This window comes from Phragmites australis, chromosome 14, assembly GCF_958298935.1.
Source record: "Phragmites australis chromosome 14, lpPhrAust1.1, whole genome shotgun sequence".
NCBI classification, from domain to species: domain Eukaryota; kingdom Viridiplantae; phylum Streptophyta; class Magnoliopsida; order Poales; family Poaceae; genus Phragmites; species Phragmites australis.
The window spans coordinates 11,809,291-11,833,104 of record NC_084934.1 but is presented as its reverse complement, the minus strand read 5'-3'; the positions used below and the strand labels follow the sequence as shown (position 1 = coordinate 11,833,104).

General features: G+C 42.9%; 2 protein-coding genes and 1 pseudogene across 2 annotated transcripts; 2 read left to right on the top strand and 1 right to left on the bottom strand.

Annotated features, from left to right (window-relative positions):
* Positions 1–19,074, top strand: part of LOC133890242 (sterol 3-beta-glucosyltransferase UGT80A2-like) — a 28,445-nt pseudogene extending 9,371 nt beyond the window's left edge.
* Positions 7,418–8,190, top strand: LOC133891142 (glutelin type-A 3-like). The gene is made up of 2 exons (XM_062331866.1): positions 7,418–7,561; positions 7,660–8,190. Exons 1-2 carry the CDS (start codon positions 7,418–7,420, stop codon positions 8,188–8,190), a joined length of 675 nt encoding a protein of 224 aa, XP_062187850.1.
* Positions 19,075–19,895: 821 nt separating the features above from the next.
* On the bottom strand, positions 19,896–21,005 carry LOC133890241 (uncharacterized mitochondrial protein AtMg00810-like). The gene has a single exon (XM_062330679.1). The coding sequence runs from the start codon at positions 21,003–21,005 to the stop codon at positions 19,896–19,898; it is 1,110 nt and encodes a 369-aa protein (XP_062186663.1).
* Between the last annotated feature and the right edge of the window lie 2,809 nt (positions 21,006–23,814).

The window sequence follows — 23,814 nt, the reverse complement described above, 5'->3', positions numbered from 1 at the left end:
ATTTTAACTTTGACATGGACTCTCATGCATACCAAACCTAAACCTACTATAAAACAAGATTAATTTTCAACATTCCCCCTTAATCTTGTTTTCTTCACGTTAGAGTAGCGCCGGGTGATAATCCTCCTCTTCAGCCATAAACAACGTCTTCTCCTGTTTCTTTGACTTCTCGCATTCCCACTCGAATTTTTGATTCTTACTACCTCGTCCATCGCTATTGGAGGAGCTATCACCACCATCCTTCTGCTCCTTAGCCTCCATTGTTCTCGAGTGAGCAACATATGCTTATCTTCATCCTTCTCCTTAGCTCTCCATTGGGCTTTGGTGAGCAACACATGCTCAGCATTGATGTCGACGTCGTCGTTGTTGCCGCGCAATCTTTCTCTGTACGCTCGGAGCCTGCCGAAAACCTCCTCGACTATCATGGTCTCGAGGTCATTGAATTGCTCGATTGAAGTGGTGATCTACAAGAACTTGTTTGGTGTGGCTCTGAGGATCTTCCTTACCACATACGAGTCCTCCATCTTGTCGCTGAGCCCACAAATCGTGCTGACGATGGAATTCACCTTCATTGCGAAGTCGTCAACCGACTCCGTGCTCTTCTCTGAGGGTTTGAACACGAGCATCCTTGACGCGTTTGGCACCTTGGTACATCATCTTGATGCACTCCCATGCCTCCTTGGAAGTTTCCTTCTCGGATACTTCCCGTAGGGTCTCCTCCGGGATGCCTTGATAGATGGCGGCAAGCGCTATCTGATCCTTCTTCATGTCCACCTTTTCCTTCGGGTCATCGTGCTCGACAGCATCCAAAACGCCTTGTGCATACACGAACACCTTCATCTTGATCGCCCATGTTGTGTAGTTTCTCCTCGTGGGCATTGGATAATATAGTGACACTAGTGAACTCTCTTTCGCCAGCGCTTCTGATCCAGACATCGTCACCGATGTTGATTTGCTACCTCTGCTATCCTTCGACCGCACACAATAAATTTTCTAGCTTCTTCGAGTATGTATCTTCCCAGTACTTACAAACTTGCCGAGTAGTTCGCCGAGTAGATCCGAGCTCGCTGAGTAGTTAACCGACTACTTCCGAGCTTCTCGACGAATTCCAGCTCTAATCTTCACCTAGGCTCTGATACCAATTGTTGATTTTGACATCAAGAATCGAATAATTATAGGAACACAAAAACACAAGAATACACAAGTTTCTGAGGCCGCGATAGCTTAGCCTTTGCTTTCCTCTTAATCAGATCTCGCTGAGTACTTAACCGAGTACTTCTGAGCTTCTCGACCATACAACTTGATCGACTCTTTTCTCGTAGTCTTTCTCTTCTTCGGGGCACCTTATGGGGTGCCCCCTCCCTTCATTATATAGGGATCAAATACTAGACTCTGAATCCTACTCCGATGCAATCCTATTTCTACTCAGACTCTAATCCTACTCCTATTAGGATTCTCATGCATACCAAAACTAAACTTACTATAAAACAAGATTAATTTCCAACAAAGACTTTTGAGAATGAACAACTCTCTCTTCGAGTGTGGTTGACACTGTTCAAATAAGTAGCTCTGCACATGCATATATAGTCAATTCCAACACAATAACTCTTGTTTTTCTTTGGCTAGACTCTCTTAGCGTCCCACCCCCCTCATCCCTGTGTTTTTAGTTCTTTCTTTCCTTTCTGCTTTCTCAGCAGGCAGGTCTGTTTAGTTTTCTTTTCTTTTCCCCCTTTACAGCTGGTTCTTTTTTCTTTAATAAAATATCTGGGGAATTTTCCCCACAGTTTTGAGTAGAAAAAAAATCAAAATAGGGACTTACTAACATACCTTGCTGTGCACAGATGCGAAGCCCTAAGCCCTTCTAGTTTAGCTAACTGCATTCTCACTACAGTTAAGCAGTTCAACTACATTTTGACTCCCCACCATGTACAGATGAACTTATAAAAGTGATCCAATCATCAATATTTAGTTTTCTTTAGTCTTAAGCTTCTACATTGAACAGTTATAGGTTGCTTTTCTGCAGAATGTAACCTTATAATATGATACACCTGCTACCTCTAGACATTCTGTCTTTTTATGAACTTCCTCACTGTTTCTTGAGAAACAATTGTTATCTGGTACCTGTGTCATCCACTTGTTGACTATTACTTTGGGTTGCAGCTTCCATACCAGATTGTGACTCTTTTGTCTGGCTTGGCATAAGAGATATGATAAATGATGTTCGAAAAAGGAAGCTGAAATTAAGATTAGTTACGTACCTAAGTGGTACACATGCTTATTCAAATAATATTCCTCATGCATATATCTGGAGTCTTTACCTTGTACCCAAACCTAAAGGTCTGTATCTCGTGATACTGCTCTAACGATACGCTAACCAAAATGTAACAGGAATTTAAACATGACTTGGCACAATTTTTTTTACCTCATTAAGATTATTGTGCATAAAACTGGTCATACAACTTTGACAATCGTTCCAAGCATGATCACTATTTATTTTGTATTCAATTAGGTCCTGCATATATCTGTAGACACATCTGTCAATTTCAGGAACTCAATTTGTCAGGGACTTGCTAGTTGTTACTGTTGTTATTAACTGACTTTCTTTTTTGCTGAAAATTTGACCTGCACCTCTTTTACAGACTGGGGACGTAAAATTGATGTTGTTGGATTTTGCTTCCTCGATCTTGCTTCAAATTACGAGCCTCCTGAGCCACTTTTGAGGTGGCTTGGGAGTGATGACAAGCCTCTTTACATCGGTTTTGGTAGCCTTGTAAGTTTTTATTGAGTGTTCTTATAATGTATTTTTGCTGCTTTTACTCTTGTTTCTATCTGTAAATCACGATTTTCCTTTAAGTTCTGCTGCATTTTTCTATTGGCTAAATGACATCTTTGTTTATACTGCTGACTCTATGTTGGTCCATTCTTTGTTCGTCTATTGTGTGGAACAGATGGAAAGTAGAGTTGGCAGGTTTGTTATTAGATGGAGCTGACATCTAATAAAATTTTGTGGAAAAAAAAAAGATGTGCCTGCAATTGCTCCCATTAACCTCAAAAAAATGGATAACACAATTTTAACTTTTCAGGTTAGGAAATGCCACTGAATGCTCAATTTAGGATCAAGCACGGTGGGATCATATGTCAGCTTCACAGTTGGCATTTTTCACAACCGCATGATTTGCAGTGACATTTTACAATTTGAAAATTGATATGTCTAGTTGGTTAAAGCTACTTTGCCTCACAAAAGCATACACTACGTGAAAAATGGATATGAGTGATAACCTTAATGGGTGACAGGTACTGTACCCGTCACCCCGAACGCGTCACTGATGACTAGTCATTGGTGACGGTTCCGTATCCGTCACCAATGATGAACAAAAGTGACGGGTATTAACTGTCACCCATCACCTATGACCATCTCCCATGTGCTGAGGAGAAAATTATAGGTGATGGGTGAGCTCTTCACCCGTCACTTATATGTATAATAAGTGACGGGTAACAAGTTTACCCGTCACCTATGTATTAGTTATAGGTGACGGGTGAATTATACACTCGTCACTTATGGCTGACATAAGTTACCCGTCACTTATAAAGAACATAAGTGACAGATAGATATTTTACCCGTCACTTATATTTCTCTTGCTCGATAGGAAATGAGCTGTTACTTGGTTGCATCCTGGACCGTAGCTAGGATTTAGCAGCCGTCTTCTCCCTGCAAACAATAGCAACGCATCCAAATACATATCGACAAACACAATTGTAGGACTACTCGCTTCATCACAGAATTGCAAATATTACAAATTTCATATGTATTCATTATAGAATCATAAATGTTACAAAGTTTCGATCAACTCATAATTAGTTAAGACTTCTGTAGTGGAACTCGCCCTGTGGGCTGATAATGTCAGACAACATGAACTCAGCGATTCGTCGTGCACCGGCGTTGAGAAACATACACTTGTATTGCTACATAATTTAACGCATAACTAGTGTCATGTTACCATGGAATTAAACTAATTACTGAAATTAGTTATGAATAATCTTGTATTGAACTTACATTGGAGGATTTGATATTCTTTGCTCGGAGCGTGAGGAGCATGTTCCACGCAACATAGAATCCACAGGTGTTGCCCAGTGGTTGTTGGTGGCACTGCTGAAAAGAAACTTTACTGTTAGATGAAAAAAGAAAAAACAGCAACAAAGAATATTTGGTATTTTATTTGGTAGAATTTACCGCGTACCCAGTCTTGTGTGTTAGCCTACGATCGGCTTTCACGTCGTAGTCAGGTTGTGCTTGAAGGTACTTGTCGAAAGCCCTGTATAAAGAGGGATCAATTATGGAGCCTTTGAATGTTAGAAAAGTTTAATATGTGAACTAAGACAGGTAGAACTTACGTTTCAAGGAGTTGTTTTACAATGTTGTAATCACGCGATCTAAGTTTGCCTTTTGCAAATGTTGGTCTTGACGAGTCGACGTAGAACACCAAGTCTCACTCGATGCAAATGTTAAGTAAGATCCAATGGCCAGAGGTGTTGTGGACGCCCATCAGGTACTTCACTTTTGAGTATTGTTGCATTGCCCTCGCCGCATGATTCGCAACGTAGTCGGGGTGAAGTTGGATGACCGATATTGTAATGGCCTCAGGGTCAAGAAATGCGACAGGATCCTTGTTCTTCCTTGTTTCTTTCATCAAGTGTCTACAGATAAGGACACAATTAGATTCAAGTCTTAATGGTATTAATTGATGAATATCCAGTATCCGACTATGGACTGATCATTGCTGTCTCTACAAGCTTGTACGTAATAATTATGCAGGTCGATACATGCTTTTCCCACCCTTGCTAGCTCATCTACCGTCATCAAGGGCTTCCCATATTTGAATTTTGTGTTGGCCTGAGTCCACACTGGTGAAATGTCCGTGGACTTCTTCATCGGTACAATGGACTTCGACTTCGCCGGTACAATGGCCTTCGACATCTCCGGCAGGGGCTTCTTAGAGTCATTCTTCTTGACCTCCTTTTCCTTCTTCTTTTTTGGGCTCTCTGGGGGAGACAGTATTGGGTCTGGAAGCGAGGCTGTTGGATGCGGAGGAAAATGCAGTGAAGCTGGCTTCTCTGGGGGAGGAGAAGGCAGTGAAGCTGCCTTCTCAGGAGGTGACCGGTGCGACGGCGGTGCACTTGGAGCTCATCCAGACTAGGATGCACTGGAGACCACGATGTCACCTCTCTTCCACTAGATCCTTTGATGAAGAGCTTTACCAAGAGTTATGACTTCCTCATTGGGGGGGACCTCCAACACGTGATCAGTGGCATTGCTATGTACCATATCCACCATAACCACGGCATAGCCTACATGCATCAGGACCGTATGTAAGATACGGACGCCTGGAAGCACTTGGCCCCTTGCAACCTCGATGTGATATCCTCCAGGCCTGATTACAAGGCTATAGGACGTGGGCCCTTTTAGCAGGTCGATTGTATCTGGCTCAGTCTCGGTAGCAGCTACTTTTTGCTCGACCTCCCTGGAGGCACAGCTACTGTTCCCTGTAACTCCAGGGCTAAAATCCTGTGGCATGGAAATCTCTATTCCCTTTGTTGCAAGCTGTCCCATGATGCTTGAGTAAACTTTCTGGGTGATGTCCCGTGTCAATGCATCCACATCCACTACATCCGGCCTCTTCCTCTTCTTGTACATCCCGATGTCTTCGGGAAAGCCGTATTTCCAGCCTTGGGAACTTGATACACCTCGCACTCAACCTGGGTGCTCCAGGTTTCCCAGTGCCGCTGTGAGAATATCACTTTCCCTGACCCCGGTGAAAGAACCTTGGCTGGCTTCGGCTGCCTTTTCTTTGGCTTTTTCTGCGACTCCCTGGGTTTCGCTATTTCTGAATGTGATTTCCCCGTTATCGGACAGCTCACCCCTTGCACGCAAATATGACTGTGATCGTCCCGAGAATTGATTCCAAGGATTCTCGCGGCCTTCTCTAGCTAATTTCTCGTCCTCTACCTGCCATTTTCCCCTTTTCCCAGCGTAACCTGCTGTGCCGGTCGTGTGGTCATGCTTGTTCTTAGCCTGAAGCTGCTTCTTCTTCTCATTCTTCGTCTTGAACTGCTCTGAGCTCTTCATCTGCACAAAAGCATCACAATCTTCCGGTTTCAGGTGTTTGTAGCTCTCGTAGGGTGCCACCCCTTTTGCTAAGTAATGATTCACAAACTTGCTCTTAAAGCTTTGGTGAAGTTTCACGGTTGCTTTCATTGCTGCATTGATCGCGATGTTCTTTTGACGCTCCCTCAGGTTTCTAGGGTACTCCAGATACTCCATGATGACATTATTGAACAAGTCCCTCTTCGCTTCGTCACTGAGGTTATTGAACTTAGTCGTTATCAGCACCCTCTCCCGAGCAATGAGCCCTGCGACCCTCCAAAATCTTTTCAGGGCCTTTTCATCCGTAGGCAGCCCATCAGCATCGATTCCTGTGACGGTAACCTTGTCCGTCGGCCACTGTGTTTGTGTCCTTGGCTTTCGGGCGTGTGCAACACTACCAGCTGTCTGGCTTGGAGACTGCGTTGCCGCCATCTAGAGAGAAAAAACGGGAGTTGACATAAACAAAGAATATTCCTCCATTCAACAAGTATAAAATGTATTGACTCACTCGTATCAATACCTCTTCAGCGAGATTGTATTCTTCGTCACTTGCCTGACATCGGCTCTCCTGATTCGGTGACGGGTTAGGGCTCGGGCTATGCTACTGGCTTTCGCTGCTGCCGGAGGAGGACATCGGGTGCGGGCTTAGGCTCCTATCCGCCCCATCTTTTGCCGGGGCGGCCTCTAGTGCTAGCATCCTATGTGCTTTTCATTTTTTAGGGGTGACAGTCCTCTTCTTCCCCATAGTTTCTTAGAGACAAGAAAAGGAATCAAGGTTAACGATTATGATCCGAATTTCACCATTGGCTCCAACTAATACCTAACGAACCTTATCACGCAACTAACATATATAAGTAACCAAAAAGTAACACTAATAGCAGATATACCAATAGTCCACCAATATCCCATTTCTTAAGTCACAAAAGCATATATAGGCATTTTTTAGGCAAGGAACTTTGAGGATCAAATAACATACACTAAAATGCCATTGCTAATCCAATCTAGAATTGGAGAAGGCATTAAATTTTAATTTTGAAAAATATGTAAAATGTGGCTAACAGGTGCTTAACTGCTAGCTTGAGTACAAGGCTGCATCCATTTTGTTGCAAAGAGGCATGGGGCATCTGTTCTCAATTCAGCGCGTCCTGATGGAGGAAGTGTGATGTTGGGGTTTTATAATTGATAGTCAGTTAGGGGCATACAATATGAAGCATAAATTGTATAGGATAATTAAATTTGTTATCAATATACTGTCTAGGTGTGACTACTGTCTGTATGAGGGTAAGGCGGAACATCGATAACCCTAACCTTGCTAATACATACAACCTGAGAGCTAGGAGGATTACACATCTCAACAGCCAAAAGTTCCCAATTCTAAATCTCATACAGATGAGTGCTGTCAAAGTTAATCTATACCAGGTAAAATACACACAACAAATTTTTCTTGGTGAAAAGATAGCACATGTATTATTCTAATTGCTAACAATGTGTTCTTTCACAAAACTTTTCTATGGTAGGATGCTCTTCTTTCACCATTCTGGAACATCAATGCTCACAGCGTGGTGTACATTACTCAAGGTTGTGCACGGGTTCAAGTTGTTAACAACAGAGGGAAAATAGTTTTCAATGGAGAGCTTCATCGTGGACAGTTGCTAATTATACCACAATACCATGTAGTGCTGAAGAAGGCACAGAGAGAGGGATGTGCATATATTGCATTTAAGACCAACCCTAACTCCATGGTGAGCCACATTGTAGGAAAGAGTTCCATTTTCTGTGACCTCCCAAATGATGTTATAGCAACTGCATATCGCATCTCAAGAGAAGAGGCTAGGAGGCTCAAGAATAACAGAGGAAATGAGTTTGGTGCATTCACTCCAAGTCACTCATACAGGAGTTACCAAGATGTAGTGTGGCGGTGGCGATGGGGTCGGGAGGTGACGACGTGTGGTGACAGTGATGGGGTGACTGCGATGGGTCGATGGAGATGGGTGGACGGCGACGGCTCGTGGCTGCGGGTGGAGGACGATGGCGATGACGGACCCTAGCTTTGCGCAGGCAAAAAGACTAAGGCAAAACGAGACTACGCGCGTGGAGACTAGCTAGGGTTATATAAAAAAAGTCATAGGTGACGGGTGATAATTTTGCCTGTCACCTTTTACTTCGACTCAGCCTGTACATATCAGTCATAGGTGACGGGTGATAATATTATCCGTCACCTTTTACTTCAACTCGGTCTGGACATGTAAGTGATAGGTAACGGGTTATAAATGTCAACCGTCACTTATTGTGTGTAAAAGGTGACGGGTTATTAATATCACCCGTCACCTTTTACTTCGACTCAGCCTGTACATACAAGTGATAGGTGACGGTTTATAAATGTCACCCATCACTTATTTACTGTAAAAGGTGATGGGTTATTAATATAACTTGTCACCTATTGGAAGTAAAAAATTCAAATTTTACATTAATATTAAAAATTCAAATTTGACATTAATATTACAAATTCAAATAACTTTGAAACTTAAAATTCAATTTTGACATTAACATTAACAATTCAAATAACTTAAAAGTCAAATTTTCCATTAATATTACAAATTTGACACTAATATTACAAATATGTCATTAATATTACAAATTTCACACTGAAATTCAAATTCGTCGTTTTCGTGCTTTCTTGACATGGATCCCTTCATTATGGTTGGGGCGGATGTATGGAATTTCCTTGATCGGCGAAAGGCGTGGCATGACTGCAGTAGCAAAAGAGGGGATTTCATCGAATTGATTGAACTCCTCCTCATCAACGGCATTTGCAACTTCGACGATGTGTCTTTTCCCAGCGAGAACCACATGGTATTTCTTCTTTGTTGTGTCACTCACATAAAAGACTTAGTGAACATCTTTAGCGAGTACGAAGGGTTTAGACTTATATCCGACATGTGTGAGATCAACGCTAGTGAACCCATACTTGTCATAAGTGACGCCCTTTGTCCCACGTACCCAATGGCACCGAAACAGGGCTACCTTGAATCCCAAGTAGTTCAGCTCCCAGATCTCCTCTATTTGACCATAGTATCTACCCCTCTGTATGTCGTTGTCATAAGCTTCTATACGGACACCACTGTTCCGGTATATGCTCTTCTCATCTTGGGCGTGTAAAATGTGTATCCGTTTATATCGTACCCTTGATAAGTCATAATTGTGTATATAGAGCCCGATGCCAGTTTTTTTATCAGAGCACTTGTAGTAGTACTCGATTGTCTGATTTGATCTTAGAACCAAGTCGTAAACCTTCGCATATGTTGCCTCGCAACCCAAACTTCAGTTTGCCCTGGATTCTGTTCAAGCAGCATCTGCTTGTGCTCATCGACATATCGGCACACTTCGCTCATTTGTTGCAGCACGAGGAAATGAGCTTGGTCGTAAGCCTTCGGACCAGGAGTTATTGCCATCTTCCCCAGAACTCCCACACCTACGAGCCTCCCCTCATGGCGAGACTTAGGCACTCCAATTGGGTTATTTGGGTCAATGTAATTAACAGACCACTCCAATGCCTCCTTTGTCGCGTAACCCTGCACGATGCATCCCTCAGGAAAGGCTTGATTCCTTACATACGACTTGAGAATGCCCATATATCTCTAGTATGGAAATATGTGATGTAGAAACACGGGGCCAAGGTAGTGTATCTCCTTCACGAGGTGAGCAGTGAGATGTACCATGATATCGAAAAATAATGGTGGAAAATACACCTCAAGAATACATAGAGTCTCAAAGTGTCTTCTTTCTAGCTCCTCCAGCGAGTCTATATCGAGCACCTTTTGTTCAATTGCATTGAAGAAAAAGTATAGGCTCAGGATAGCCTCGCGAACCTTTATTGGGAGGATGTTCCTAATAGCTACCGCAAGCAGTGACATCATCATCACATGGCAATCATGGGACTTCATCATGGCGAAATTCTTTTTCAGCTCTTTCACCGAGACAAGTCTTGCGATGTTGCATAAGTAACCAAAGGGAACTTTCACACTGTGCAAGAACTCACATAATTCTTTTTTCTCCTTCCTGGAGAGTGATAGCTACTGAGGTAGGTGTTTTCCTTTGTCCATATCTTGTGCATGGAGCTCCAGCCTTAAGCCCATTTCTTCAAGGTCAGCTCGTGCGTTCTCATGATCCTTTTCTTTTCTCTTCATTTGGAGCAATGTACCGATCAGACTCTCGTAGATATTATTCTTTACATGCATGTTATCGATAGAGTGGCAAACATCTATTTTTTCCCAATACTCTAGCTCGAATAGTATTGATTTCTTGTTCCACATTCCTAACTGTTCATCATCCTTAGAGGATTGATTTTGCTTGCCAAGGACAACATTGATATTCTTAACCTGATTGTGGACATCTTCCCCGTTGAAATGTCTCGGAGGTAACGCTTTCTCCCTTGTGGCATCGAACTGCTTATCCATGTTTCGGTACGGGTGTTTCCTGGGAAGAAAACGTCGATGACTATTTTCTTTGAATTCTTCAATCTCAAACTGCATGTGTCATCTAAGCAATGGGGGCAGGCTTCACCTTTTCTTTTACTTTGACATGACAAGTTACGAAGTGCTAGCAGATCATTGATGGTGACGAACAACATGGCATGCAAGGTAAAGTACTCTTGCTTGTACTAATCCCAAACCTCGATGCCTTCCGACCAGAGTTTCTTACGATCATCGACTAAAGGCCTAAGGTACACATCTATATCGTTGCCAGGTTGTTTCGGTCCTGATACCAAGATCGACAACATAATGTATTTCCACTTGTTACAAATCTAGGGTGGAAGGTTGTAGATTGACAATACAATAGGCCAGGTGCTATGTGAGGTACTCATTTTACCGAATGGATTCATGCAATCCGTGCTCATAGCAAACCTAATATTTCTCAATTCTTCGGTGAACCAACCAAATGTGGAATCAACAATTCACCACTGAGCGGAATCTACCGGGTACCATATCATTGTGTCGTTCTTAGGACCCTCCTTATGCCAACACACCAATTGGGCCTCCTTTCTGTTAGCAAACAGGCGCTTCAAATGGGGAATTACAGGAAAATATCACACCACCTTCCTAAGACCACTGTTACTTTTTTTGCGTTCGTCCCTGTCACCACCGTCATTTCTACGCTTATATCGATATGTTCCACACACGAGTCATTGATCCAGCTCTGCATACTCTCCACGAAACAAGATACAATCCTGCTTACATGCATGTATTTTTTCTATTTCCAGTCCTAAAGGACAAATTATTTTCTTCGCATCGTAGACGCCCTCAGGCACCAAGTTTCCCTCCGGTAGCATGTCCCTTAGCAGATCCAGCAATGCTTAGAAACTCTTGTCAGTCCAACCATGGGTTGCCTTCAGCTGTAGAAGCTTTACGTTCGCAAAGATCCGCATGTACTTCTCCTTACAGTTGGGATAAAGGGGTTTGGAATCCCGCACAAATTCCTAAAATTTAGCAAACTCACCATTGTTATACTCGTCGTGCCACTCAACATCCCGCACCATCTGGTCCACATTCTCCACAAAATCCTCGAGATCATTATCATTCAAAACTAATATGTCATCATCCTTGAGATCATGATCGATTTCATCGTGTGTAAGTTCTTGATCCACACTGTCAGCATGGAGGGCCCGATCCATCTCTCCCTCGTTAAGGCCTTCTTCTCCATGTTTGTTCTAACATGTATAATTCTCTTTAAATCCACCCATGACCAAGTGTGCATGGATATTGTCTGGTTTTGGGAACTTCTTTTCATTCCTGCAGTCGGTACATGGACAATACATTGCTGTTATACCATGATCTTTCATATCCGCCAAGGCAGCACTCATGAAATGCTTCACCCCACCCAGATACTCTGTACAAGTCCGGGTCTCGAGGTACATCCAACTTCTGTCTGTCATCTATAACTAATGTAAAAACATTCATTCTTCATTAATAATGACCTTAATTTTGTGGTTAAGTACGCGATTAAAATCTCCAACAAATACACTAGATCTGTGGCATCTCGCGGTAGATCGGCCAAACCTAGTACAAAATCTAACATAAATACAACTTACTTGTACTAAGATTTTGGATAAAGATGTAAAATGACTGATTACAACTCAAAGCACAACAAATCTACCAAATAGGGATTAGAGGAGAAGGAAAGGGGGAGATACAAACTTTCAAAGACCTAGCACCAATTCAAACTTCAAATTGACAAAATATTAGAGAGTCTCTAGTGGAACCGAAGAAAATCGCCAGAACTATCGCGCGGTACTGTTGACTACTATTCGGCCCGCACAGTGGCTGCCAGCTAGTTTTATATAACAGATGTAAGTAATAAGTGGCGGGTGATATTACGACCCGTCACTTATTACTGGACCAGGGAGACCCGTCACCTATACCACGTCATAAGTGATGGGTTTTACCATGACCCGTCACTTATGATTGGTGCTGGGAGAACCGTCACTTATGATCAGGTTATAGGTGACGGTTTTAATCGTCACCCGTCACTTATGACTAGTACCGAGAGAACCATCACTTATGACCAAGTTATACACCTATTACATGTTATAAGTGACGGGTACTGTGATAACCGGTCACTAAATTGTGTCTCCTTTGTCCGTTTTTCACCTAGTGATAGCTTCATAATGGAAATCTTTATTTTATGTGCACGGAAATTCACTTAAAACCTACTATATTATTCTTACAAGCTGAGTTTCTTTGAATAGTTGAAATGAAGTTTGACCTTTATTACCTTATTATATTACTCTTATAAGCTGAGTTTCTTTGAATTGTTGAGATGAAGTCTAACCTTAGAAAACATTGCAATACTTTCTGAGAGGCTTTCTTTTCTTAAAAAAAAGTATCCCAAAGATACCTAAGTTTCGACTTGACCGATAACAAATCAAACCTAATCTACGAAGTTGAACTTGAGCCTAAATGTTGCCTTATCCATTCTATTTAGATTATTGTAAAAATTGTGATAAGATGTTCCCTATGTGATAAAATAAGTTATCTAATGTTGCTATTCATGGATACGTGTTGTATGATGCTTATCATGAATCATTATTCACTTTGTGTTGGGGAAACTCGTTATAGTTGAGTTTCAATTATTTTGATACCTTTTAGCCTTCCTGAGTTTTTGCTTATCACTGATGACTCGGTATTTCCAGCCAATTCCAGAACCAGATAAGTTGACAAAAATCATTGTGGAAGCACTAGAAAATACTGGACAGAGAGGTATCGATAACAAGGGTTGGGGTGGTCTTGGAAATTGTAAGTTCTAGTAGTTCTTTAGCTTTTGATATATTAGCATGTTCTACACTTTCATAACCTTTGCATGTCCACTTTGTTATTTTGCAGTGGAAGAATCGAAGGAATTTGTGTATGTACTTGACAACGTTCCACATGATTTGCTCTTTCCGCAGTGCAAGGCTGTGGTAAGGCTTGTTGTTCTTTCCCAGATTCTTGTATGCCAAAATCAAGTATGATAGTTGAACATGGAGCAAAGCTTACGCAGACAAAGATGGGAAGAAAAAGATTAGTGATGAGCCTTGCTGAGTGCAAATCATGTGTATAGTCTGCATTTTTCGTTACATGTTAGGTTATGTTGTATTTGAATTTATACTTGGGATTTCGAAGACAAATTTAATAAGTTGGACCTAGATGAGTTTGAATAGGGGATTACATTAAAGATTTGGAATATGAACAGAATCCTTGGGATTCTGGTCCTTTTATTCAACAGAGGTAGTAGAATACAAGCAGAGTTGCTTATATTTTTGTGCACTTGGGACTGAAAGAAGTCATGCCCTGGGACAGGGAAAGGGCTTGACATTTCTTCTATTTGTTTTTACCTCTGACAATACTTCTGGATGTCTAATGTCCTGTGAATGTGATATGAACATTATTGCAATAATGCAGTAATCTTGATTGTTGAGTATGGTTTCGTTCTTTTCCTTTCTTTTTTCTTTCCGATAGTGATATTTCTTTGCTGAGTAATTTTTTTCATATAAATTATCTTTTTTTTCTCTAACACGCAGGAGAGCTGCGCGTCATTGCATTAAGAAGAAGAGTGACATAGTTTATAAGGGAAACCGGATCCGAAAACCTTATAAGCATTGCATTACAACCCGCGGAGCCTAGCTCACGCACAAGACATATAGATAAAGAAAGAACCCTAAACCCTCTAAACAACCAGTCGACATAGGCTAGGCAACAAACAACCCAGCTAACAACCCGGCACAGAGACACCATCCGACACACTAGGTCAACCAACGACACCCACACCAAACTAAGCAACCCAGTAAGAACTGTGCCCAGCTAGCACCTCGACCAAAACACCTGGACAACCTAACAGGCAGAACCCCGCTCACACGCCTGACAACCCAAACGGTTGGTGGCTCTCATGTTGAACCACAAGCAAGACAGGGTCCTAGGATGACGGAGCACAACCACTGATGAGATGCGCCGAGGTCAAGGGGACACCAGCCAAACAGGAGAACGAACGGGTTGAGCAGCAAAGGAGGGAGGTGCGTCCTGCAAATAGCACCACCAACCATAATATCAAGACACAGAGGGATTCTCCAAAGTGACGCCTTCAGGAAGGAAGCAGTAAATGAACCGTCGTCGCTAGTCTAGATTCCGAAAAGGGTTTTCACTCGGAGAGATCCCAGTGGGGCAACTACGAGACGATGCCTCCAGAGAGGTAATGACACCCGACAACGCCATCGTTGTCGGCAATGTCATAAAGCCAGACCAGGCTTTCGCTCATAAGTCCCCAAACCATGGCACAACCCAACGAACACAGAGGTTCGAAGGGTCGACCAGAGTACACGCTAGAAGTACCAAGGCATGACGCCCCGGCAAGAGACGACAATTACAATGTGCAGCGTTAGGCACAAGGGCAGCACAGGAGCACATGGACACCTCCAACAGCAAGGGACGGCCGGGGCGAAGCCCGGCCAGTAGCGATGCACGGGTTAAACCACAAGTCGACGGCAGCAGACAGCGACCGCAGGCGCACTGGAGTGGCTCACCCGGAGAGCGGTGGCCCCGTAGCCACAGGAGAGTAGCCGGCCGCCCCAAAACCACACTGCAGCGGCGAGAAGCCCGTAGAGCCCGGTGATGGCAGAGCCCGGTGATGGCAGAGCCCAGAGCCCCCGGCCTAAGAGGAGAGGCGGAGCCCAGATCCGGACCCCGGAAAGCGGATCCACCTCCGCCGAGGACCGATCAGGCCTCGGGACACCTGGATCTATCTAGCCAAAGGTGAGGACAACCGGGAGTCGACGTGACCGACGATGAAAAGCTAGAGTGGCGGCGGGGGGAGAGGAGAGGAGGAGCTCAAGGATGGAGAGGAGCAAGGCTGTGGCGGCTTGGTTTCTGAGCCGCTACTGGCCACTACCATCGGTGCCTGCCCGTCCGTGGCAGTGGCCAGAGCAAGCTCGCTTTGAGTGGGTGTTGGGCTTAGGGCTAGGTCACCCCTCGAGTCGCCAGAGCAGGCGATGCGGGGGCCAATCTCTTCATTACTCAGACTTCAGTTATCTTGAAGTTTAACTTGTAATATGGTTTTGGTACTTCCCTTTGTCCTTTTAGGTACACCATAGTGGTCTTAAGGCCACTGTACTCTCTCTCTCTCTGTGCGCACTTGATTGGTTTTATTACCCACTCACAGTATTTACCCCTAAATTTGTAGTGCTCCACAACCATCATACCATTCTTTGGTGATCAATTCTTTTGGGGCAGCATGGTGCATGCCAGAGGATTGGGAGCACCACCTGTACCTGTGGAGCAATTACAATTGCATTCACTGGTTGATGCAATCAAATTTATGATTGATCCAAAGGTAAACTTTGTAAAATTTATGTGCTAGTTGCTGATTAGCTGTTGTTGTTATTACAAATTATGCATCACTATTATCGAGAGGCAATTGTGGAACATTTACTTTCCTCGTTTAGGTTTACATTCTCTTTACAAAATGAAGTGATTGCCTTTATGTTTCTTGCTTTTGTCACAAGGTTACTTATCTGCCTTGACCTAATTGCTGAATCTTAGGACCTCACACTAGTTTGAAGAAACAAAATGCAAAATTTGATGTGTCGTGATCACTAACTGTTTTTTGGGATTTGTTTGCATATACCACCCTACAACAAGTTCTACTCTAGTTGAGCCCCTGCAAGTTTTATGTGGTTCCAAAAACCTTCCTAAGGCTAGTTTTGTGACTTGACCGCTTTATATGGTGATGATGTGGTACTGTAGTAATGCGAGGGACTTCAGGCACATCACACTATAAAAAACGATTTTTCGAGACACCCATGGTGTCTTTTCACAGGCGGATAATATGGCAAACCACCTGGACGATTTTTAGAGGCGGTTGACAGAAGAAGCCGCCCGTGTAAAGGTTATTTCCACATATGATTCCTTAAATGAACCGTATATGAAAATCTTACCATTTTCACAGGTGATTCACATAAGAAACTGTCTGAGAAAATGCTTATTTTCACAAGCGATTCTTTGTGTAAACCACCTCTAAAAATAGGTTGATTACTACAGGTGGTTCCTTATATGAACCACCTGTGGTAATGATTATTTTCACAGGCGGTTATTTATGTGAACCGCATGTGAAAATAGAGAACCATTTTCAGAGGCGGTTTATATAAGGAACCGTATTTGAAAATGGATGACAGCAAATTTTAAAAAAATTATAAATTTTTTCATACAAACTCTTATATGAAAATTATAACTTTTATATGAAAATTGAGCTCTCAACGAGATCTACAACTTTATAGTTGAAAACTTTTTTATTTGAAGTCATTTAGATGTCCAAATAATCAGTCTAATGATTATTTGGATATCTAAATGACTTTAAATGAAAACTATTTCAACTACAAAGTTGGAGATCTCGTCGATGGCTATAATTTTCATATAAAATTTATCTCAATCTGATTTTATATAAAAAACTTATGATTTTTTAAGATAATCTAAAAATGATCTACTATTTCTACAGGCGGTTCACACATGGAACCGTCTGTGATAATGGATGATAGTTTATCTTAAAAAATTCATAATATTTTCATACAAACTCGGACGAGAACAAAATTTATATAAAAATTATAGTTCTCGATGAGATCTACAACTTTGTAGTTGAAAACTTTTTCATTTAAATTATTTAGATACCCAAATAATTAGTTGAAGTTTCACACATAAGTTTCGATCACACGTATACTATTGTTATGACAAGTCCTATTAATACAAATAAACTTAGAGAAGAAAAAGAATACTACTAGCTTCAATATCTCTAACAAGATCAACAAGAAGGATATCAAAAACCTCCACTATCAACAACAAGATTTAGCTTACAGAAGTACAAATAATAATATCAATAGCAGATCAAGTGTCATCAAGTGCCAGCACGGTCAAAAATATTTTTATTTTTATTTTATTTTTTGCTTATTTTTTCTCACCTTAGCAATACTATAATAGGAACCAGTCTAAATGTTTGCTCAAATTTGATGTAAGGAGTGGCAACTATGGACACAAATGTGTGTTTCGAGAATGTTACAGAAACTTCTGGGGGCAAAAATCAATCTTCTAAGTCGTTTTTGGCCTCGAAAAATTCACCAAACCTGAAAAAGTGGGGGAGAAACAAATGAAACTTTTCTATAGATATCCGTAGAGCCAAAAAAATATTCAAATCGGAGTCCGCATGCAAAAGTTATGCCGATTTTACCGAAGGCGGACCAATTATCACAAATGGTTCACTTAAGGAACTGCCTGTGAAAACTTTCGGCATAAAAGGTTAAAAGGGTAAAACTTCTTGTTTTAATCATAGCTACTTGATAGGTGAGGTGTTAAGGGAGTTCGCGCGCGAGGGTAGAGGGGATGGAGGTCGCGGGTTTAATTCCCATGGAACGAAAAGACTGAAAACAGTGTGAAAATATAGTATGACTTGTGACCAGCAACGACATGACCGTGGAGTTACTGTGAAAACGGGTTACGATCCGTCTTAAAAAATAGTTTCTATAGTAATATCATACAAACCACAAATTAAACTTGCGATGAACACACAAAAATATCATCGGTTACAGGTTTCTTGCATCATGACGGCTTTCTACCCCACACCCCTAAGGCCAGACACACTCATTGGAGTGCACCATCGCCACATAAAATAGTCAACTAATAAACATTACCTAGGAATGTTTTTTCTCACGCCTTAGAACTTTGGGGTGACAGTTTGCTTAGAAACTTTTTTTTGGTGAGTTTTTTTTTATGAACACCCAACTTGTAGGGAGTTTATGCAAATATTTCGTTTTTCTTAATCCTCATCAAGCATTAAATTGTTTTTCTGTTCAGTCAATGGTCACTATTGTTCATTCTTAGTTCTCCATGAAAACCTACTTTGAAGAGTGGTTTTGTGATTCATTACAACCTAGTGGACTGTTATTGAATATGTATGGGCGTCTATAAGGTGTCGTAATGACTCCTATCAATGCTACTATATTTTAGCATTAGCTAGATGTAGGATGGTAAGTCAGAGGATTGTTTGAACGAGCACGAGCTTGAAAATAGTGCGTAGGCTACCCGCAATCTGGAGTGTCTGTTTCATCATCTAACTAAATAAACTAAATGGAGAAAATGCATTATCCGATATATATGTATGCTTTTTATAAAAAGGTGAAAGCACTAGAAAGTTGCAATTCACATAGTGTTGTTTTACTCTGTTTAATGTCAGGTAAAGGAACGAGCTGTTGAGCTAGCAAAGGCAATCGAATCGGAAGACGGTGTTGATGGGGCTGTCAATCCTTTTTGAAGCATCTTCCACAACAAAGGAATTCCGAGATGACGCCAACTGCACCACCATCAACCTTCATGCAACCCTTGCTCCACCCTGTAAAGAGATGTTTTGGCATTGCTTCCTAACCCTTCATTCCCAAACAACTGTTTTGATCTTGTGGCGTCACGGGAACATCTCTTGCGCCACATGCTGAAGCTGGGAACTACCAACTTTGGCTGCCCTTTTATAATCTTTGCAATTGTTGCAGCCTAGAGCATTTTGTTCGTCATATACTGTCATTATTTGGAGTTCTCTTCTGATGCATGTATAGCTTGTGGTCAGTGTGGAGAGAGTGTTCTTGCATTAACTTAAGACCTGCAATAGTTTGGAACAGGTCCTCACCGATCAGCTGCACTCACCGCACTACTCCACTGTAATCTAGAGGAGATCAGCGTGTTCAGAGAACTGAATAATCAGAGAGTGATAACGCTGGGAGTTTTGGGGAGTCAAGTATGATTCCCTCTTTTTGTCTTTTGTTTTTATTAAGCACTTTGGCTTGCCCACTACACACACGATTACATGAACGTGATCCGATTTCTCCGGCCACAACGCACTCCATCCTCCTCTCTCGGACTGCTTAACTGAACTCAGTTTTCTCTGCTGCTAAAGCTCAACTACCTAACCGAGAGACTTGGACTCCCGCACACATACGCCAGATCACTAAGACACGTTCATGGACACACACAAACACACACGAGGACATGTCTACTCAACAAATCACCCCCTTAGACATGGCCTGACCGAAACTCTGAAATTTCCCTGACGTTCAGTTGTTGCCTCATTTCAACATACTTCACACGCCCAAGGGGCTTTGTCAGTATGTCAGCTAACTGACCATCAGTGCTCACATGTTCCATTTCCATTCTTCCTTCTGTGATACAGTCCCTGATGAAATGGAACTTAGTATCTATGTGTTTTGTTCTGCTGTGATGCACAGATTTCGACTCAATTCAATTGCAGACATATTATCCACCTTCAGTTTGAACTTGTCATGATCAGCTCCAAGCAAATCTGAAATCAGTCTTGAGAGCCATATCCCTTGACAGGTTGCCATTGCAGCTGCCATATATTCAGCCTCACATGATGATAAAGCAACAATTTTCTGTTTTTGTGAGCTCCAGGTGATCAGATTTCCTCCAAGCAAAAACACAAAACCACTAGTGCTCTTTCTATCATCTAGATCACCAGCCAAATCACTGTCACTATACCCCAAAAGATTTAGCACTTCTCGGCTATTCTTCCTGAAAGTACAACCATATCTGACAGTGCCTTGAATATATCTCAGAATCTGCTTAACTGCTGCTTTGTGCTGATCAGTGGGCTTCTCCATATACCGGCTCACAATTCCAACAGCATAAGCTATATCCGGCCTTGTATTCACTAGATATCTCAAGCTTCCAACAATACTCCTAAATTCTGTTGGGTCCACTAGTGAGCCACAACCTTCTTTTGTCAATTTCAGCTTGGCCTCCATGGGAATTGCAGAAGGATTACACTTTGCCATTCCAGCAGCTTGCAGTATCTTCTTGGCATAGTTACTCTGGCACAAGGTGATCTCATTTGCTTCCTGTCTGACTTCAATTCCCAGATAAAAACTCAATAATCCCAAGTCACTCATCTTGAAGATTGAGCACATCTCTTGCTTGAACTCTGAAATTCTTTCAGTGTCTGATCCTGTAATAATCAGATCATCTACATACACTCCAACTAGCAAGATCTTACCATCCTTCTCCCTCCTATAGATGGCATGTTCAGTTGGACTGCGCTCAAAACCAAGTGAGCTCAGAGATGCATCCAATCTTGAGTTCCATGCACGAGGTGCCTGACAAAGACCATACAATGCCTTTCTCAGTTTCAGTACTAAACCTTGGTGACTTGGATTGATAAAACCGGGTGGTTGCTGCACATATACCTCCTCAGCCAAATCTCCATTTAGGAATGCTGATTTCACATCCATATGATGAATCTCCCAGCATCCATGTGCTGCCAAGGCTATCAATAATCTTACTGACTCCATTCTTGCTACTGGTGCAAACACATCCTCAAAGTCCACACCATATCACTGAGCATAGCTTTAGCCACTAACCTGGCCTTGTGTCTGATTACTCTACCATCTGGGTCTTTCTTCAGTTTGAAAACCCACTTTAGACCAATTGCTCTACATCCCTGTGGAAGTGCAGCTAACTCCCAAGTTTTATTTTCTTTGATGGACTCCAATTCTTCCTCCATGGCCTTCTTCCAGACCTCTTCATTGAGTGCTTGATCCACTGTCCATGGCTCTTCAGTAGCCACAAGACACATATATGCCTGTTCTTCAGTTTCTGAGCTCAACTCATCCGACAATTGGACAGGTTCAGTGTAATCATAGATGTTGCCAAGCCTACGATACTTCAGTAGATTACCTTCTGTATCTCGAGACTCTCCAGTAGGTGGAGTGACAGAAGATGCTGCTGAAAGACTTGATGCTGGTGGAGATACTGTTGGTAGACCAGCAGGTTGCTGTAGCTCGCCTGGCACACCAGCAGAACAAGCCACCTTCTGTTGTCCCTTGCTGCTGCTATCTGGGTTCAGAGGTGCAGCATCTTCATACATATAATGAACAGTGAAAATGTTTGGATCAGCAAGGAGTGAATCTTTAAGAGTTGTTTCCCACCAACCCTTTTCTTCTTCAAATACAACATCTCTGGTTACATGTACTTTCTTTGCAATCGGATCAAACACACGATAAGCTTTGGATCCATCTTCATAGCCCAGTAATACAGTTGTGACTAACCTGTCCGACAACTTTGATTGTCCAGGTCCAAGCTTCTTCATGTGCACCAGACATCCAAAAATTCTGAAGTAATGCACATTTGGTTTCCTCCTCAGTAGAGCCTCATATGGAGTCCTTCCTTCAAGAGAACGAGTGGGTGCTCTATTGAGAACATATACTGCAGTTTTCACTGCTTCACCCCAAAACTCTCCAGGTACACCTCTGCATTTCAGCATACACCTGGCCATTTCAACCACCGTGCGGTTTCTTCTCTCAACAACTCCATTTTGTTGAGGTGAATACGGTGCTGTGGTATACCTCCTAACTCCTTGCTCATCACAGAAATTAGTAAAATCAATTGAATTGAATTCACCACCTCTGTCTGTGCGCAGTGCTCTAAGTCTAACACTTGCAATCCTTTCTGCTGAAGCTTTCACTTTCTTGAAAAATTTCAGAGCTTCACTCTTAGTTTTCATCACCTCAATCCACATGTATCTACTGTAATCATCAACTATCAGCAGAAAGAACTTATTACCACTTGGAGTTTCAGGAGTAATTGGACCACATAGATCCCCATGCACCAATTCTAACTCTTGCTTAGCTCTGAATGCAGAAGACTGAGGAAAAGGGGTTCTAGTCTGTTTGCTCAGCACACAATTTTGACAGAACTGCTCAGCATGTTTAATCCTAGGCATACCATGGACCATTTGCAGCTTTACTAGCTTTTCAAGTGCACGAAAGTTTAAATGTCCATACCTTTCATGCCATGTCCAGGCTTGACCACCTCCTCTTGTCAGCAAACAAACTGGTGATGTCAGGTTCAAACTCATCTTGTACATCCTGTTGCCGGTCCTAGCCACCCGAGCCAGCAACTTTCTTTCTTGATCATAGATTTCCATGAACCCATCTTCAATCACCACCTTGCAGCCACCTTCCTCCAATTGTCCCACACTAATGATGTTGTTCTTCAGACGAGGTATGTAATAAACCTCTGTCAATGCTCGATGATCCTCATTCCTACACTGAAGTGTTACAATGCCTCTACCACAGATCTTCACTGAGGTATCATCACCGAGCCTCACGGTGCCATCAACTGATTGGTCCAGGGACGTGAAAGCTGCGCGATCACCAGTCATGTGATTGCTTGCTCCTGTGTCCAAGTACCACAGGCCGGTTTGCACGTCATTTCCGGCTTTCACCTCTTCATTCATCAACACCTGGGAACAAGGAGGTGCGTTCACTGGCCCATCAACGCACACCTCAGCCAGAAGCAATGTATGCTGCTCTTCGTCTACCTTCGCAATGTTCACCTCCTCTCGCCGTTCCCGACGAGGCTTGCGGCAATCCTTCGCATGATGCCCAAACTTGTTGCAGTTGTAGCATTTGTCCTTGGATCGGTCACGCACGCCACCGTGTGCACCACCATCCTGGACGCCATGCCCACGGCCGCCTCTGCGCCCTCGCCCACGCGACCTGCCATAGCCGCGTCTGGCGCCGTTCCGGTCACCACCGTGTGACCCTTCGCCTTGTTCCTTTTTCTTCGCGCGTGCCATCCACTCCTCCTCAGTGAGAAGTAACTTGCTGCCCGAGGATGTTTCAGTCAGCGTGCACCGCTCCTCGACGATGCGTAGGTGCCCTGTCAACTCTTCAACCGATAGTGTGGCGACGTCAAGCAGCATCTCAACAGAGATCACCACCTGCGCATACTTGTCTGGCACCACGCGTAAGAATTTGCGAACAACCTTCTCATCCGGTAGCTCGTCACCGAGCTCCCGAAGTCGATTTGCCACCCCAGAGATCCGCATCACGAAATCATCAATTGTTTCTCCCTCCTTGAACTGAATTGATTCGAATTCGAGTCGGAGCTTCTGGGCATTTGCCTCACGCACCCGTTGCACCCCCTGGCGCATCACCTTGATTGCTTCCCAGGCTTCTTTCACTGAGTTCTTCGTCGCCAGCGCTTGTAACATCTCCGATGGCACCGCTCACAAGATCGCCGCCAACGCCAGCCGATCTGCGTGATACTCCGTCGTGCCAGGGTCGACTGCTTCCCACGTGCCTTGCGCCTGCAGAT

Excerpts from the sequence above, each read along its gene's own strand:
- LOC133890241 (XM_062330679.1), bottom strand. The coding sequence starts at position 21,005 with ATGGAGTCAGTAAGATTATTGATAGCCTTGGCAGCACATGGATGCTGG.
- LOC133891142 (XM_062331866.1), top strand. The coding sequence starts at position 7,418 with ATGAGGGTAAGGCGGAACATCGATAACCCTAACCTTGCTAATACATAC. Across the intron at positions 7,562-7,659 it reads TCAAAGTTAATCTATACCAG|GATGCTCTTCTTTCACCATT; the intron begins GTAAAATACACA and ends TTTCTATGGTAG.